The sequence below is a fragment of the Schistocerca serialis genome, chromosome 2 (assembly GCF_023864345.2).
Source record: "Schistocerca serialis cubense isolate TAMUIC-IGC-003099 chromosome 2, iqSchSeri2.2, whole genome shotgun sequence".
NCBI classification, from domain to species: domain Eukaryota; kingdom Metazoa; phylum Arthropoda; class Insecta; order Orthoptera; family Acrididae; genus Schistocerca; species Schistocerca serialis.
The window spans coordinates 399,581,706-399,601,326 of NC_064639.1; the positions used below are offsets into that span (position 1 = coordinate 399,581,706).

The 19,621-nt window shown below is 41.2% G+C and overlaps 1 protein-coding gene across 1 annotated transcript; it reads left to right on the forward strand.

Moving 5' to 3' along the window:
* The first annotated feature begins 404 nt into the window (after window positions 1–404).
* Window positions 405–16,051, forward strand: LOC126455572 (uncharacterized). The gene is made up of 2 exons (XM_050091326.1): window positions 405–602; window positions 15,211–16,051. The coding sequence occupies exons 1-2, from the start codon at window positions 446–448 to the stop codon at window positions 15,942–15,944; spliced, it is 891 nt and encodes a 296-aa protein (XP_049947283.1). The 5' UTR covers window positions 405–445; the 3' UTR covers window positions 15,945–16,051.
* The last annotated feature ends 3,570 nt before the right edge of the window (window positions 16,052–19,621 follow it).

A 19,621-nucleotide genomic window follows, 5' to 3' on the forward strand; every position in this document is an offset into this window, starting at 1 on the left:
CAGGATGGGGTTTTTCGGTGGCGAAAGCGAAAAGCAGAACGGAATTACACTCAATTCACAACGGGAAGTTTACACACAGCGGAGAGACTGTTAAGTTCAATGCTCTACTTTACGTTGGCTGTGAATTAAATGCTTATTGAAAGCAGTAAATGCCCTTTTCTAACACAGACAACACAATTCCGTTTGTGAGAACATGGTGACGAACATTCAGGCCGTCCACACGCGGAGCTACTCGAGAGCAACTTGCTTCTGACGCGGGTTGGCAACGGGTCGCTATGCGGCGTTGCCGGACTGGGAACGCCAGCGGAAGAGGGGGGGTGTCATTGCCTGTGTGATTCAGTGGAATGCCGCACACAGCGCTAGCAACTAGGAACCCGTTCGTAACCAGTTCCGGCTGACTCAGCGTGGCGGTCGCGAGTGACTGCAGTTGCGAAACATCCAGTGCATGTTAACGATGGCGAGTGAACAAGTTTTCAATATTAAATTCGTGGCGGAAATAGAAAAGCGTCCTGAATTGTACGATTATACGCGAAGCGAGTACTCAAGAAAGGACATCACGGAAAAAGCGTGGACTGAAGTCTCGGAACAAGTTGGAATGACAGGTAAATCAGTTTTGTTTGATTAATCAAAAGTTAACGTCACCAAAGTGACATAAGCTTGTGATGTACATTCGTTTTTACTTAAACTGCAGTCCTCTTGAAGGAGATTACAAATGCTGATTACAAATTACTCCAGCGCAACTGAAGACCTCGGCTGTGAACAGTGGTAAAAAACAGTCGATGAGAAAAAGGTTCTGCATATAGACCACGGTATGTGATGTGCTTTATTCTTATTCGTTGGTAGTTTCATTGTTGAATCCTGCCTAGTCGTCGAATTTGGGGTGTCTAGGAAATCTGTTGCCTCGTATCGCTAGACAAACAATTAAAATAAATCGTATTAATGAATTTTATTACAAAAGGAAATGATTACAATACTTACCTTTGCATTTACGCAGATGTGTTGCAAGCAAAGGGCGACAGACAAAATAAGCAAGATTCTTCAGTATAGACAATGCTACATAGTAGAAGCGAAATCACTGGTCTTGATGCTATTCACGAACTGGGCCGCGGCCAGTTGGGTGTGGCGCTTAAGTCCGCATAGAGGCCGCTGCTGGCGCGTTGTCGTACTGGAGATGGGCCGATCAGCGTGCAATTGGCTGACAACTTCTTCACAACCCTCTCTGTTCTCTCCTTACGCGTGGCGTGTAGCGCTTGACTTTACGCCGTAGATAAACCGAGAAATGACAGTTCTGTTCCTAATTTCTAATTCTCACTAATAACAACTTTGTGTTTAGGGTAAGTGCGGGGGGCGGGATACAGCCCTGTTTTTCTGATATTGTGGTCAATGTGGGGTATATTTTCCTGCGATTTCTAACTGACGTAATAGACTGAGTTGTTATCAGTAACCCATCCAAATTCCAGCTCTCTCTGATTATTAACTACCGAGAACTTAACAATTTACCGAAAATAAAAATTCCGGTGTTTTACCCCACAAAATGGGGTAAAGCACCGCACTGTGTGTCTTCGGCTCGTTAGAGATAAACATGGATGACTGCATTATAAACACACATGAAATAACACTTTATAATATTAGTGTAGCCAAGTTACCCTACACATTGTTGAACTGAAATGTTTCGTAAATTTGAACATGATGCCATGGGCAGCAGATTAATGAAGTTTTGTGAGTGGGGCCGGTTGCCTAGAAGAGAAGGAAGACCCAGGGGTCCTCCCCTTGAAACTTGAAGAAGAAAAACCTCAAAAACTACCGTTTTAAGCTGTTTTGGTAATTAAAAATCAAACAGTTGCAAAAACGTGTTTCACACATAGAGACTGGCTGGTACCCTACATGCCTTACGAGTACAGCATTTCTTCTTGGCGAAGCTATATATATATATGAGAGAGAGACATCTCTCTAACGACACCAACTGAGTTTCGCGCTAATTGTACGTCAGAGCGCTTAGACAATTTCAAAGAATGTTTGCAACAAGGGGCTCGTTCGACATTGTTACATGCTTCCTGACCGCTCCCACAACCTCGGAACTCATGACAGAGCATTCATCTGTTGCAATACCAATGCATTTACTGAGATTAAGACTTTTCATAGTGTTTAGCACAGTTTTACCTATTCTCTTCATCCACTTTATCTTTGTCACAAATATTGGCATCTTTGTCACCTTCAAAAGGCCCCTGTTGATCACTGTCACTTTCAGAAATGGAAATCTTTGTTTACTTTACGTTTTTTGTGAACTTTGAGTGTTTGTTTGCATAGTTTTTTTTCTCGCGGATTGGTAAATGTATCTCAGAAAAATTGGCATCTGAGTTTTGTGACTTGTATCAGTGGTCTCATCAAACCCAATATTGTAGAATCAGTTTTCTTGGGTTCTGTGCTGTATTTGCGGAATTTTGCATTCAATTAAATTATTTTGTACAGTTTTACTAAGGAATGTACCTCTTTTGCTGTTAGAGCTACATTGTGCCGCTAATTCAGTACCTCCACACTCCTTGACACAAAATTTCATCAGTTCTTTGAAGTTACCTTTATTTTATATTCTGGGATGTTTTGAGAAAACACAACCATCATCGCGATGCCCTCTAAAAGGCATGTTTTACCACCCAAGAAATATAACGTTTCGCAAAGAAAATTACAACTATTTTCGGTTTAGATTTGCTCTTTTCAATGTGTATGTGTCCACTTGATATTCAATGGATTTTTCAGGGTTTTTGTAAGAATTCAAAAAGTCTTTAGCACAAAGCTTGCTAATAGTACAGGGTTTTGCTGTTGTATTCCAAGTTCTAATAACATAGAGAATTTTGTTAGGGGTACGATCACTAGTATGTTTAGGTTCATTCCTCTTTGGTGGCCACCCTTAAGAGGAGGCGCAAAAGAAGGACATACCGGGTGATCCAAAAGTCAGTATAAATTTGAAAACTTAATAAACCACGGAATAATGTAGATAGAGAGGTAATGCTTGGAATGACGTGGGGTTTTATTAGAACCAAAATGCATGATGGCGCTCCACCCCATATTGCTAGGCGCGTGAAGATCTCTTGCGCGCTTCGTTTGGTGATGATCGTGTGCTCAGCCGCCAGTTTCGTCATGCTTGGCCTCGCAGGTCACCAGACCTTTGGGGTTACCTGAAGTCGCAAGTGTATAGTGATCGACCGACATCTCCAGGGATGCTGAAAGACAACATCCGACGCCAATGCCTCACCATAACTCCAGACATGCTTTACAGTGCTGTTCACAACATTATTCCTCGACTACAGCTATTGTTGATAAATGATGGTGGACATATTGAGAATTTCCTGTAAAGAACATCGTCTTTGCTTTCACTTACTTTGTTATGCTAATTATTGCTATTCTGATCAGATGAAGCGCCATCTGTCGGACATTTTTTGAACTTTTGCATTTTTTTTTTTTTTTTTTTTTTTTTTTTTTTTTTGTTCTAACAAAACCTCATGTCATACCCAGCATGTGTGTCAATTTGTACCTCTCTATCTACATTATTCCGTGATTTATTCATTTTTCAAATTTATACTGACTTTTTGATCACCCGGTATTTTACAAAATTTCCCTTGTTTTGATGGTGACAAAGTTAACCATGATTTGTATTTATCTAAGTGCTCTTTTTGCAAATATATTTTTTCAGTCCTCCCTCTTTGGTTGCGATTGTTGTTGTTGTGGTCTTCAGTCCTGAGACTGGTTTGATGCAGATCTCCATGCTACTCTATCCTGTGCAAGCTTTTTCATCTCCCAGTACCTACTGCAACCTACATCCTTCTGAATCTGCTTAGTGTATTCATCTCTTGGTCTCCCTCTACGATTTTTACCCTCCACGCTGCCCTCCAATACTAAATTGGTGATCCCTTGATGCCTCATAACATGTCCTACCAACCGATCCCTTCTTCTGGTCAAGTTGTGCCACAAACTTCTCTTCTCCCCAATCCTATTCAATACTTCCTCATTAGTTATGTGATCTACCCATCTAATCTTCAGCATTCTTCTGTAGCACTACATTTCGAAAGCTTCTATTCTCGTCCAAACTATTTATCGTCCATGTTTCACTTCCATACATGGCTACACTCCATACGAATACTTTCAGAAATGACTTCCTGACACTTAAATCAATACTGGATGTTAACAAATTTCTCTTCTTCAGAAACGCTTTCCTTGCCATTGCCAGCCTACATTTTATATCCTCTCTACTTCGACCATCATCAGTTATTTTGCTCCCCAAATAGCAAAACTCCTTTACTACTTTAAGTGCCTCATTTCCTAATCTAATTCCCTCAGCATCACCCGACTTAATTAGACTACATTCCATTATCCTTGTTTTGCTTTTGTTGATGTTCATCTTACATCCTCCTTTCAAGACACTGTCCATTCCATTCAACTGCTCTTCCAAGTCCTTTGCTGTCTCTGACAGAATTACAATGTCATCGGCGAACCTCAAAGTTTTTATTTCTTCTCCATGAATTTTAATACCTACTCCGAATTTTTCTTTTGTTTCCTTTACTGCTTGCTCAATATACAGATTGAACAACATCGGGGAGAGGCTACAACCCTGTCTTACTCCCTTCCCAACCACTGCTTCCCTTTCACGTACCTCGACTCTTATACCTGCCATCTGGTTTCTGTACAAATTGTAAATAGCCTTTCGCTCCCTGTATTTTACCCCTGCCACCTTTAGAATTTGAAAGAGAGTATTCCAATCAACATTGTCAAAAGCTTTCTCTAAGTCTATAAATGCTAGAAACGTAGGTTTGCCTTTCCTTAATCTTTCTTCTAAGATAAGTCGTAAGGTCAGTATTGCCTCACGTGTTCCAGTGTTTCTACGGAATCCAAACTGATCTTCCCCGAGGTTGGCTTCTACTAGTTTTTCCATTCGTCTGTAAAGAATTCGTGTTAGTATTTTGCAGCTGTGACTTATTAAACTGATAGTTCGGTAATTTTCGGTAATTTTCACATCTGTCAACACCTCCTTTCTTTGGGATTGGAATTATTATATTCTTCTTGAAGTCTGAGGGTATTTCTCCTGTTTCATACATCTTGCTCACCAGATGGTAGAGTTTTGTCAGGACTGGCTCTCCCACGGCCGTCAGTAGTTCCAATGGAATATTGTCTACTCCGGGGGCCTTGTTTCGACTCAGGTCTTTCAGTGCTCTGTCAAACTCTTCACACAGTATCATATCTCCCATTTCATCTTCATCTAAATCCTCTTCCATTTCCATAATATTGTCCTCAAGTACATCGCCCTTGTATAGACCCTCTATACACTCCTTCCACCTTTCTGCTTTCCCTTCTTTGCTTAGAACTGGGTTTCCATCTGAGCTCTTGATATTTATACAAGTCGTTCTCTTATCTCCAAAGGTCTCTTTAATTTTCCTGTAGGCGGTATCTATCTTACCCCTAGTGAGATAGGCCTCTACATCCTTACATTTGTCCTCTAGCCATCCCTGCTTAGCCATTTTGCATTTCCTGTCGATCTCATTTTTGAGACGTTTGTATTCCTTTTTGCCTGTTTCACTTACTGCATTTTTATATTTTCTCCTTTCATCAATTAAATTCAATATTTCTTCTGTTACCCAAGGATTTCTACTAGCCCTCGTTTTTTTACCTACTTGATCCTCTGCTGCCTTCACTACTTCATCCCTCAAAGCTACCCATTCTTCTTCTACTGTATTTCTTTCCCCCATTCCTGTCAATTGCTCCCTTATGCTCTCCCTGAATCTCTGTACAACCTCTGGTTCTTTTAGTTTATCCAGGTCCCATCTCCTTAAGTTCCCACCTTTTTGCAGTTTCTTCAGTTTTAATCTACAGGTCATAACCAACAGATTGTGGTCAGAGTCCACATCTGCCCCTGGAAATGTCTTACAATTTAAAACCTGGTTCCTATATCTCTGTCTTACCATTATATAATCTATCTGATACCTTTTAATATCTCCAGGGTTCTTCCATGTATACAACCTTCTTTCATGATTCTTAAACCAAGTGTTAGTTATGATTATGTTGTGCTCTGTGCAAAATTCTACCAGGCGGCTTCCTCTTTCATTTCTTAGCCCCAATCCATATTCACCTACTATGTTTCCTTCTCTCCCTTTTCCTACACTCGAATTCCAGTCACCCATGACTATTAAATTTTCGTCTCCCTTCACAATCTGAATAATTTCTTTCATTTCATCATACATTTCTTCAATTTCTTCGTCATCTGCAGAGCTACTTGGCATATAAACTTGTACTACTGTAGTTGGTGTGGGCTTCGTATCTATCTTGGCCACAATAATGCGTTCACTATGCTGTTTGTAGTAGCTTACCCGCATTCCTATTTTCCTATTCATTATTAAACCTACTCCTGCATTACCCCTATTTGATTTTGTGTTTATAACCCTGTAGTCACCTGACCAGAAGTCTTGTTCCTCCTGCCACCGAACTTCACTAATTCCCACTATATCTAACTTCAACCAATCCATTTCCTTTTTTAAATTTTCTAACCTACCTGCCCGATTAAGGGATCTGACATTCCACGCTCCGATTGTGATTAGAGTATGGAAATTTATGTTCATGCGGAGGTTCCCACTAATCTCGAAGTATCTTGGCAAGTACTCTTTCTCAAGACCTAGTCCCAATATGTAGACCAATGTCGGTTTCATAATTAATGCTTGACGCTGAAATGTAATATGTAGATAATAACGTTGAAGAGCAGCTTAACTTTGGCGAAAATTACAAAAATTACCATTTGATTTTAATTTAGTTTCAGCTCTGCGGGAGGGGGGGAGGCAATCGCACCCGCCATCCTTTAATCCGCCCTTTGATGCTTAAAAATACTTGTACAAAAAAGTAGTTTCTACTCCACGAAAGAAGGATTAGAAGGATAACCTGAAAGAGTTCGGTTACTCTGGCTAAGCCATCTAGGTACCTAGCAAATAGTGTTTTTTGTTATGTCCCCCGATTCTCCCATGAAGTCCGAAGCTCTTTTTCTGATTCTCGCTCAAGAATAATCAACTGGCTACTTGATCTGTTTCCTTCCTTTCTTTGTTTCTATAACACGCTCTTCCCTTTCTTTGTCACGTCTTTTCTTCTCAGTAGCAATTTTTTCTTTTCCCATGCGTTCTTCTTCCATCCGTTCTTTATTGGCTACCGACGTTAGAAGCACAGATTTAAATATTTTCCCAGAAAGTTTGTCCAAAATATTTATTTTAGACGGCGGAATTACATCTTCAGATGAGATACTCTCAAGCAATGTGTGTTGAATTTCATCTTTTGCAGGGGTTATCATTGAAGAATAGTTGGAGCTGCGAGGATTTTACACTGAAACACCCGCAAGAATTTGTCCCATTTCGCCATTTTCTGGCAGATGTACGGCTGTTGATTTTGGGGACCAGCTAGCACAATTATTTCCAAGCGAAAGTGAAGCATGCAGTAGTGTGAACCTGCGATTCGTTGATTCTCCTTTTCAACTCCTACATTACACAGTGTCCGAGTAAAACACCCGAAAAGTTACATGTAAGTAGTATAAAACAGACTTATCTCATTTTCTCTCCTGTGGAGCGACCTGCAGGGACGAACTTATATGGAACAATAAGACAAACCTTCCGCCTGGTGGCCATCTCGTGAATCAATGGCGTTCGGTTAAAAAACTCCGTGCGGGTTTTTATCCCACACGGGGCTTTACCCGCACCCACACTATGTAAACAGTGGTAACTGCCAAAAACGCGACTGCCAGTAGTGATAAATTTCTACAAAACCAAAGATGATGTGGATAACTACGATTCAAATAAAGATCCTGAATATGTTCGTGAACGCAAAGTTGTTGCTAATAAGGTGAATGTCAGTAATTATTTAAGTAAGATAACAATGTTACATTGCATCCCGTGTTATAGGGTTCGTGACAGTGTGAAGGCAAAAGGGTTCAAATGGCTCTGAGCACTATGGGACTTAACAGCGTGACCGCTGCGGTCGCAGGTTCGAATCCTGCCTCGGGCATGGATGTGTGTGATGTCCTTAGGTTAGTTAGGTTTAAGTAGTTCTAAGTTCTAGGGGACTGATGACCTCAGTAGTTAAGTCCCATAGTGCTCAGAGCCATTTGAACCATTTTTTTGGACTTAACACCTGAGGTCATCAGTCCCCTAGAACTTAAAACTACTTAAACCCAACTAACCTAAGGACATCACACACATCCATGCCCGATGCAGGATCAGAACCTGCGACCGTAGCGGTCGCGCGGTTCCAGACTATAGCGCTCAGCCACACCGGCCGGCCAGTGTGATGGCAGAAATGACAAAGGCCACCCTTAATATTGCTTACGTGATGTAGTAAGGCGACAATAAATTAATTTTATATTGCGCTGAACCAGATTAATTCTTGAGGTTGTTATGCTTTATTATTGAAAACAAAGGTAATGCAAATCTTAGTAAACTACAACAGTTCGAATTTTTTAAATGTTGATTTTTGAGAGGTTTCACAATATTGTTTCGTTAATTCGGCTAACACCTTAACAGTAGTAAGTCATTGCTAACCCATGTTAAGCACACTCAGTTTGTAGGAAAACAATGTTAACTATTGACGTATTTTAAGGATAAAACTGAAGCCAGAATTTGCGGTTTTAAAAATACGTCGTTACTACAGAAATACTTGAAAACATTGACTTATCCGAATATAATAATTATGATGGATGAACCTGAAAGATTTATGAACTTTCATTGAAACTTTACTGCGCAGTTTGTCGGAACAGCTAACTCGTCCCTTAAGCCGGGGACGGGGCAGCTAACGTTGACGCGGACGTGGACGGGACATCCAACCTCACGCGAGAGAGCGCCGCCGACACACGGGACGAGCTGTTTAAATGTGATTTGCGTTCCCAGCGCTCTACAGCGTCCGCTGTCGGTTTTATTTGGATCACAAACTACGCAGCTAATTTACAAAAACAGATGCGCGTAAAACGGCTGCGTAACTCTGTTCGTCATGCGAAGAGGATTCTGAGCACATCGATGGCTTTAACAGCGTATTACTGGTAGAGGAATTCTATAATGCTGTTCAACGGTCTGAGATACACATTAGCAGAAGTTTTTCGTTTAGTTAACTGAATTTTGTCCCATTTTCGGTTTTAAATTGAATAGAGTTAAGGTATAGTGTCTAATGTCAGTTTGCGCATGCATAACATCCATATTTTCGCTGTTTTTATTTTGTTATTTTACAAGTCTAGTTCCGTAGGACCAAACTGAGGAGCAAATCTCCAAGGTCATGGAACGTGTCAGGACATGAAATTACAACATAAAAGTAATAACATATAAAATAAAATGTTCACGAACCCAAAAACTGACAAGCCATAAGTTCATGTAAACGCAATCAGCAATACAACACAGGAATCAGCTTAATTTTGCAAGGAACTCCTCAACAGAGCAGGAGAAGTGACCCAAGAGGAAAATCTTCAGTTTCGATTTGAAAGCGTGTGGATTTCTGCTAAGATTGTTGAATTTTTGTTGTAGCTTATTGAAAATGGATGCAGCAGTATACTGCACACCTTTCTGCACAAGAGTCAAGGAAGTGCGATCCAAATGCTGATTGGATTTCTGCCAAGTATTAACAGAGTGAAAGCTGCTAATCCTTGGGAGTAAGCTGGTATTGTTAACAAGAAACGACAGTGGAGAATATATATATTGAGAGGCCAATGTTAGAATACCCAGACTAATGAACAGGGGTCGCCAAGGTGTTCGCAATGACTACCAACACTATGAAATAATGCACTTCATAACATAGATTTGAAGACTGAGATTCGTTTCGTATTTTCGTTCGAATGGCAGAGGAAATTTTTTCGAACCTACTTATGATCATTGAAAAATATATTTACTGGCAAGATACAAACGTGAGCCAGTCCATAAAGCCAGAGATAGGTACACTGAAGAGCCAAAGAAACTGTTACACCTGGCTAATATCGTGTAAGTCCCCGAGAGCACTCAGAAGTGCCGCAACACGACGTGGCATGGATTCGACTAATGTCTGAAGTAGTGCTAGAGGGAATTGACACCAGGGATCCTGAAGGGCTGTCCATAAATCTGCAAGAGTAAGAGAGGGTGGAGATCTCTTTTGAACAGCACGTTGCATGGCATCCCTGATATGCTCAATAATGTTCATGTCTGGGGAGTTTGGTGGCCAACGGAAGCGCTTAAACTCAGAAGAGTGTTCCTGGAGCCACACTGTAGCAATTATGTACATATGGGGTGTCGCTGAATGGATGCAGGTGATCAGACATTACACTTACGTACGTGTCACCTGTCAGAACCATGTCTAGACGTATCAGGGGTCCCATATCACTCCAACTGCACACGTCCCACACCATTACAGAGCCTCCACGAGCTTGAACATTCCCCTGCTGACATGCAGGGTCTGTAGATTCATGGCTTTGTCTCCATACCGGTACACGCCCATCCACTCGATACAATGACATGACACTCGTCCGACCAGGCAGCATTTTTCCAGTCATCAACAGTACAATGACGGTGTAGAAGGGCCCAGGCGAGACATGAAGTTTTGTGTCGTGCAGTCAACAAGGGTACAGGAATGGGGTTTATCGCTACCTCGGAAATCCCGTGTCCCATCGTTCGTGGGCCGACTACAACACCACGCTCAAACTCACCTAAATTTTGATAACCTGCCATTGTAGCAGCAGTACCCGATCTAACAACTGTGCTGCTGCCAGACACTTGTCTTATATAGGCGTTGTCGACCGCAGCGCTGTATTCTGCCTGTTTTGCATATCTCTGTATTTGTACGCACGCCTATACCAGTTTCTTTGGCGCTTCAGTGTATATACATATTTTACAGAATGTTTCATAAAAGTGTGTGGTCTGTGTTTACTTTCAGATATAGACCAGGAATCATCTTAAGATTTCTAGCCGCTGGGGAACATTCCATTCCAGTCGTCGACCTTTGCACCAAGAATTGCAGCAAATGCATTATTTAAAATAAATAACATCGACTTTTGAGATATTACTTCTATTAATTGAATAAGAAAGGCCTAGAATCTTCTAGAAGAAAAAATCTTGGAAGGAGGTGAACGCCAACCCGCTACCTTTCTCTTCGTAAGTCACTAGCTCACGACGTTATCATTTCCGTTACGGCTTCGACATGACAATCGAGCCCCAGTATACGTCGTACATTGCCGAAAGACTGTATCTACAAATGTCGTTATTTGATATTTAATATGCAAATTGTACCAAAAAGACGCGTTTTTTGTAAATCATCATTGTGGCGTAGCATTTAAACGGTATACCTTCATAGAACACAAGCTATAACACTAAAAACATCAGCTTTGGGAAATCGAAGTCTAATTTCCTGTCATTTTATTATAATATACCGTGTCTAAAACGACGCGTTGTCGGGAGCTCCTCAATTTTCTGGTGCTTTGAAACAGCTTGTATTCATACCACGTACTCTATGAGGAAGAAACCCCACCAAATACGATGTATACCACCATACAGCGCGAATGCTGCGGTCGCAGGTTCGAATCCTGCCTCGGGCATGGATGTGTGTGATGTCCTTAGGTTAGTTAGGTTTAAGTAGTTCTAAGTTCTAGGGGACTGATGACCTCAGATGTTAAGTCCCATAGTGCTCAGAGCCATTTGAACCATTTTGAACCACCATACAACGTGGCGGCTCCTGTGTTCTGCTTGAAACGTAAAACGATATTGCATCTCATTGGCCACGTTCCTCTCCACAAGGCAAAAATCTGACATGCCAGATTCTTTATTCCACGTTGTGACGCCACCAGTTCCTCATCCACTTGGGTTCTCACGCTCCGTGCTAGGACGGCTTTACTATTGTTTCCAGACGAGGTCTTCAGTTATAAAATACTAGCTCGTCGCCCGCTGTTTCGCTAGCGCAGACTGCACCTTTTGCACAGTTTTTTCCTTTAATTGGATTTTTATATTGTTCACAATTTCAAACATCTTTTACACGCTAATTAGGGCCCTAGAAGAACGGTGTTTTCCGAATGTGCTTCTGAACAAAAAGCGATTCTAGTAACTGGAGTTGGCTGTCTTCGTTAATCTTGCCTTTCGAATTCTTGTGGTGATATTTCCGAAGAAACTTTTCATTCCCTATCACAAGTCTCTTTAGCAGTCGAATACTAGTTTTCATAGATTTAGCTTTAAATATGCTTTAGTGGTACTTTAACCCCTTACCGTAAAGCCCCGAGTTATCTCGTTTTCATTATTTTAATAGAAACTCAAAATTCCGAGTATATTCGGGCAACTTAAGAATAGATCATTGAAAACATAAAACCCCACTTGGATCCATTTCAGCACTGATTGTTAAGTGTTTGGCCACTAGACAGCATCTGGTCCTGCAATTGTAGCCCAGCTGTCCCATTTCGGTTGAGGTGGTTGCCACTAGATCTGGTCTTTAATGTGTGCAGCTTTGGACACTCGAAAACAAAACGCGTTCTTTCAGCCTCTCTCCTGTATTATTTTTTACGCACTGCTTTCGGAAAATAGTGATCCTGATTTGATAATGAATTTAGCAACTCAGAAAGTGAAGAAGAATATAAGTGACGGCAGTTCATCAGTCGAGTAATAGGTGCTCGCCAGTGGTACGAGATAAATACTTGCACTGAACTACAGCTAGCTCTTTTGACATTTATGTTCACAGGAAACCATTTTCAAATACATGGTTAGACTTCATAGCTACACGGGAACTAAAAAATGACTTCAGTTTCCCGGATATTTTATTCAAAGCCCAGTGCACGACTATACTCGGGATTTTATTATTGATGATTTTCAAAATTTTGTAACTCATTATTTTGAGCTTTAAAAGCTGTCTTTAAATGTCTATATGCAACGTCATTCATTATAGGGTGTTTTTCGTTAATTAAAAAAAGATTATTTCCTGGAACAATATTTGAGGAAAAAAATCGTTAACTTAACGGGTTAATAAAGATTTTTTTTTCAAAAAAACTTTCACCCACTGTTTTACCTCCTAGTGCTTAAATTTCCAAAACTGTTGAAGCACTTTTTTTTTACTTCTGACCAAGAAACCAAATACCAATATTTGTAGTAGTAGCTTCAAAATTTTGTTACTAACGACATATTTTCAAAAAACCTTCCATCCCCTACTTCATCCCCGTAGGGGTGGAGTTACGAACAATTCCTTACTACACTATACAGTATAAGATCTACACCTGATGTTCCTATCCTTAGCGGTCTGGGCTGGGCGACGAAGAGTAAGTGAATCAGTCAAGCCCTATTTGACCCCCTTAGGGATTGAATTTCCAAAAACACTGAAGTACTTAATTTTTTGTTTCTAACTGAGAAGCCGAATACAAATTTTCTTATATTTAACTTTTAAAATACTTTCGTAATGAAATATAGTCATAAAACATTTCATCCCCTGTTTCATCCCCTTATGGGCTGAATTTCCAAAAGTACCGAAACATATGTTTTTATTATTTGTAAACGTGAAGTCAAATACCAGTTTTCATAGAGGTAGCTTTAAAAATTGGTTTAGTAGTTTTTTAATAATTACTTACTTTTTAAAAAAGCTTGCACCCACCATTTCACTCCCCTAGTGGTTGAATTTTCAAAAACTTTTTTTGTTTTTGACCATGAAACCAAATACCAGTTTCCGTTGCTCTAGCTGTAAAATTGCCTTAATAGCGACATATTTTCACATAAGTTTTCATCCCCAACTTCGTCCTCTTAGAGGCGGAATTTCTAAAAATCCCTTACTAAACGGTGCGTGCAGTATAAAATCAACACCCTCTGCGAATTTCAAGTTCCTGTCCTCACCTGTTAACGCTAGGCGATGATGAGTCAATGAATCAGTCATACCCTATTTCACCCCCTTAGGAGTTAAATTTCCAAAAACACTGAAACGCATAATTTTTTTTTTCTAACGGAGAAAATTTTGATAGATCCAGCTTAAAAAATGTGTTCAATAACAGATATTTTCACAAAATATTTCATCCATTATTTCACCCTATTAGGGGTTTGTACCTCCTAAACCACTGAAACACGTATTTTTTATTTGTACCAGTTTTCATACATGTAGCTTTAAAATGCTTTAGTAGTTCTTTAATAATGATTTGTTAAAAAAAAAAAAGTCACCCGCTATTTCACGCCCGGGGTTCAGTTTCCAAAAACGCTGAAACATGTCTGATCGTGAAACCAAGTACCAATTTTCGAATTCTAGCTTCAAAACTGCCTTAATAGCGACATATTTTCAAAAAAATATTTCGTCCCCTATTTTACTCCCTTAGTGGCGGAATTTCGAAAACTCCCTTCTCAAAAGATGCCTACACTATAAGATCAACACTCTCTCCAACTTTCATGTTTCTGTCCTAAGGAGTGTGGGCTGAACGACAATGAGTCAGCCAGTCAGTCAGTATATTTCCAGAGGACAACCAACATGTCACTTACCAGTGTTTACTGGTCATGTCTTCGATTACAGAACACTTGCTTAGCGCCCACTACTTTGCTCGCATAGACTGCATGGTCTGCTCAATTTTTGTTTTTCTTTAGTCGAATTTTTATGTTGTTCACAAAATGCAACACGTTCTAAATTTTTCATGCTAATTGAGGCCATAGAAGCATGGCCTTTTCCGAATGTATTTCTGACCAAGAGCCACTCGTTGAGCAGTAATTGTTCAGCTGTAATGATTATTACGTATGCTCGTTTGTATTCTCGTCTAAAAACGCTCCACATTATTTTTGTAGTTTCTGCTATAACGCCCTGACTGTTCTGCAAAAGAGTCGTAGGCACTGGACTTGTATTCTGGAGGAGTGCATTTCAAATTCCCGCCTGGCCATGCTGGTCTAGGTTTTCCATGAGCTCCGAAACTCTTGATGCAAATACCAGGATGCTCCCTTTGAAAGGGCTTGGTCGATTTCCTTCCCCGTCCTTCCGCAATCCATGTTTGTACTCCGTATCTGATGACCTCATCGTCGACGGCACCTTAAATCCTAGCCTTCCTTTTTCTGCAGAAGTGAAGTGGAAAGAGGCACAAACATTCTTTCAGTTACTAAATAGCTGAAAAGAACTAAAAGAAAGCTATTAAATGCTAGTATCCTTCATTTGTAAGATATTTTACATAAATAATAATTACATGTATTTCTTTGTTTAACAACAATTGCCGGTCCTATTTTAATTTTTTTGGGATTTTTTTTTCTTTTGTTTTAGTGGGTGAATGCAAGGAAAGGTGGAAGAACTTGAGGGCTGTCTTTGTACGTCACCTGAAACCTGGCCTGGGTGATTCTGCATTCAAAAGAAAGAAGCCATATTATCTGACGGAAGCAATGCAGTTTACTCTTCCATTTATTAAGTCAGTTACCGCTTCTCCAGCAAGCGCGCCCGAGATATTCAAACAAGAAAGATGTGTAAACAGTGGTAATAGCGACAATGAAGACAGTGGCACTGGACAAAAGTCGCCATCTCCAGCGTCACTTCGTCCTTCACAATCAACACCCTCACCGCTGCTTCTTCCAATTACACCAGTTGTGAATCTTCAAGAACAGAGAACGTCGAGTGAACAACACGCTGCTTCTAAAGATGTCGTACGACACGACACAGTTGACAACTCTTTTGCGGAATATCTAGGAGGCAAGAGAGCAAAACTCGCTACGACTAAACAGAGCAGCGGTCCCAGTCCGAGAAGTGAGGCTTTGAAAATGTTTTTATTAAGTATGCTGCCAGATCTCGAGTCAATGACCGATGTTCAAGTGCGTAAGTTTAAAAGAAGGTGTCTTGAAACTATCGATGACATACTTACGTCACCGTCCTACCCTCCTTCTACCCCCGCATCCAGAACTGCAATTTCATCACTCTCGTCCTCTAATACAGATAATTCGTCCATACCTCTTAACGTGCCTTCAAATAGTTCCCAAGATGAATCAGATGCAACCAAACAAACATGAGGATGTTATGAAGCGATTCGCAATGCAGCTACCGATGTCCATGAACCTTAGTTTGCTACGAGACAACAGTGAAGGACCATGAGAAATGTGCAACACGCATATGTGAAACATGCTTTCTTTTATGATTTCTTTTTGTAAAATAAATTTGATCTTTGTTACCTAAGAGTTATTAGTACTGTTTCCTCAGCATTCAATAAAAGTTCTTTCATATTTTTAATTTTGTTGTCGAATGACAGACAATACACAGCGTAAATTACCTAAAACTTGCACTGCAAGTATTGCGGAAATGGAAAGTGCTATTGACGGGGGGATTTTCACATAATGGATTGGTAATCAGGGACTCGTAATGTTAGCCAGTCAACAAACTGTAATAATAAGAAATTTTTGTGTGCAAACATGCACTTTAAAAAAAATAGAACTGTGACTATTGACATTAACAAACTAATAGTATGGTAAATTAGAATGTCAATGATGTTTGTTGTAGGATTCTAGTGTGAGTCATTTACGAGATACCGTAGTTTGAAAAGTTTCGACACCGATTATTGTTTGAGGCATTCAGCTCGTGCAGTTGCTAGGTGCTACACTGTGCTTGTGTGCTCCTTGAGTGCATTGCGACTTGCTAGTCAGTTACTGTGTGACAGTACAAGTAGTAGGTCGGGCGTGGACGATGGGATTTACCAACACGAGAGGCTGGAACTTCATCGCCTAGAACAGGCATTAGACTTGATGATTTGGGGACAACTCGAACCAGATCATAGTCGATCTCCTAGCCACCAACACCCAGATGTATTAGATATTGTTATCACCAAAGGATTCGGAACTTACCCTCAACCGGTCATTATAAATGATTTATCATCGAACCACGACCCCACTCTGGCAACACTTCCGAGAATGGACCACCCACAGTCCCAAACAATACGCCAAGAAAATAATTCGGCGCAATTTAAAAGATTTTGACGCCATTTTGACTATTTTTCAACCGTGACTGTCTCAAGAAATATGTAAAGATTTTTTAAATTACCGCTATCAGTTGTTTGTCAACTATTGTATTACTTATATATTTAGCGACATGTTTCGAGGGTTAAACCTTATCTTCAGGCTAAATGGTATTACAAAAACAACTTTACAATTAGGTCATACTGATGTTACATAGTCTTTTCGTAAATATTGTGATCATCTTCGTTCTTATGGCGTGGCAGTCTCGTTGTGATGCGTTGCGGTGTTTTCATTTCCGTGGCTCTCTTGGTCACTGTTCACAAATTGTCACTAACATAGCAGTAACTTGGAAACACGATCACAAACAGTTCTGTAGTGCAGTGGACAAGATCTCGTCCACCAGTGACTGTCCTGTTTGTTGCCTTCTTTTCATTTCTCTTTTATTATTGTGAGAGTCCTGCAGAGTTGAAACTCTTCGAACTGATTGACAAAAGATAGGTTTCTTAAAAGGGAACAAGCAAGGTTGTAAGCTTGTTAGTCCTGGACTGAGTTTCAACCTCAGGTAGCCGACACAGCACTCACATCCCCCATCCCCTGTAGTCTAGGTGGTTTATAGGGATGGCTAACCTCCGGAAAAACAACATTGTTCGAAGAATCCTTTTAGACAGAAAATAATCTAGATAGATATCGCTTTCCAGAGGTCAGTGTGAGAACCATGGTTCAGCGGCCACACTATGGGATGACGTTCCGTTTAAATTTTTGAAACAAGCATTTCCGTTGTGCAAATGCATGCTCTTGAGGTGATGTCCATTAATAAAATATTCGCAGGTTTCAAGCCAAGTCAAGTGGTTAACTGCCCACGAGCTTTTGGCAGAGATCTCCTTTGGCATTGTCAAGTCGTGTGATTGCCGCTGCCGCGCTTATATAGCCGAGCCGCCGTCAGTGTCGTCATTAGCGCCTAGCCCCGCACCATATATGGCAATGTTTTGATGGCGCGACCGCCATACTCGCTTTGATTCACTAATCACAGGATCCTGGGCTGTACTCAAACGGTCGTCGTTGGAAGAGTTATTAGAAACCTCCTCCCTCAGGCACCCAGGCTATCCACGTTCTACAGTCTGCCAGAGGTGTGTAGAAGGATAAACCTTTAAGGTCTGTAGTGAACACCATCGGTTCGCCGACCTGTATATTTGCAAAACATTTGGCCAGCTTCCTCTTGACGCACGTTGGACATTGTGAACATCATATAAAAATACGACGAACTTCATCAATCGAATTAATCGTCTACACCTCGGTGAAGGGAATATTATGGTCAGTTTTGATGTGGTGCCCCCATTCACATGTGTGCCCATCACAGACTCTATAGTCCCAGGTCTTTGACGAAACCAACCTTGATTTACTTAAATACGCTCTGACATCGTCGTACTTTTTACATGGTGGAGAATATTTCAACCAGACGGGCAGCATCGCGATGGGGAGCCCATTAGCTCCAGTTGTAGCCAACCGGTTTACGGAGCATTTTAAGGTTCAAAATGGTTCAAATGGCTCTGAGCACTATGGGACTTAACTGCTGTGGTCATCAGTCCCCTAGAACTTAGAACTACTTAAACCTAACTAACCTAAGGACATCACACACATCCATGCCCGAGGCAGGATTCGAACCTGCGACCGTAGCGGTCGCGCGGTTCCAGACTGTAGCGCCCTTAACCGCTCGGCCACTCCGGCCGGCAGCATTTTAAGGACATTGCCTGGGACACATCCCCTGCAAAGCCTACTTATTTTTGTCGCTACGTCGACGATGCCTTCGTCCTATGGCCTCATGGACATGAAAAGCTGTAAGAGTCCTGGAACACATCATCAACATCCAAGACCACCTAAAGTTCACGATGGAAGTAGAGAAGGGCGGTTCATAGCCGTTCCTGGACATCCTTGTGCGCTGTAAACCCAATAGGTGTCTCGGTCACAGCGTTTATCGCAAGCCCAGCCATATGGATCGGTACTTCACCAGCTGCCACAACCCAGTACAGGAACGGTCTGCTCTGAGGACCTTGGTACATCGATCTGAAACCGCCTCAGACACCGAAAACCTGCAAAGGGAACTGAGCCACTTACGCTACGTTTTCAAGGAAACCAGTTACAACAAACAAATGTTGCAAGCAGTTTCATGTAAGCCGCGAAAGCAGAAGGCCTCCGAAGAAGACACGAAGAAGATTGCATTTTTATCGCTTTGTGGCTCAATAACAGGGAAGGATAGCCGGCTCCTGAGGAAACATAAAATCCTTACAGTCTTCAGGCCTCCAGCAAAGACCCGGCTGCTATTGAGGCCTGTGAAAGACGATACAGGCCTCAGAACACTTGGAATCCACAAAATACCGGGAGCGTGTGGGCAATTATATGCAGGTCAGAGTGTCTGTACTATTGAACAGCGCCGCAGGGAACATGAAAGGTGTTTCCGTCTATGCATCCCGAAAAATCAATTGTGGCGAAGCATGCACTGGAAAAGAGATACCGAATTGTATTCAAGGATACTTCTATTATTAAACGAACCAACGCGGTCTGGGATAGCGTAGTACTCAATAAAGAGGGTGGATTGCAGCTGAGTTTTGCCTGGGATCCTGTGATTAGGAAGTTGAAGCGGGCACGACGGTCACGCCATCGCAACATTGCCCTATATGGTGTGAGACCAACCGACTCAAAGGAAGGCCTCGGTGCTTGTTAGTGACGTCACGTCAGCTAGGCGC

Bases quoted from the DNA above. Each gene is read 5' to 3' on its own strand.
- LOC126455572 (XM_050091326.1), top strand. From the start codon at position 446: ATGTTAACGATGGCGAGTGAACAAGTTTTCAATATTAAATTCGTGGCG. The intron at 603-15,210 runs GTAAATCAGTTT...CTTTTGTTTTAG, and splicing joins GGAACAAGTTGGAATGACAG to TGGGTGAATGCAAGGAAAGG.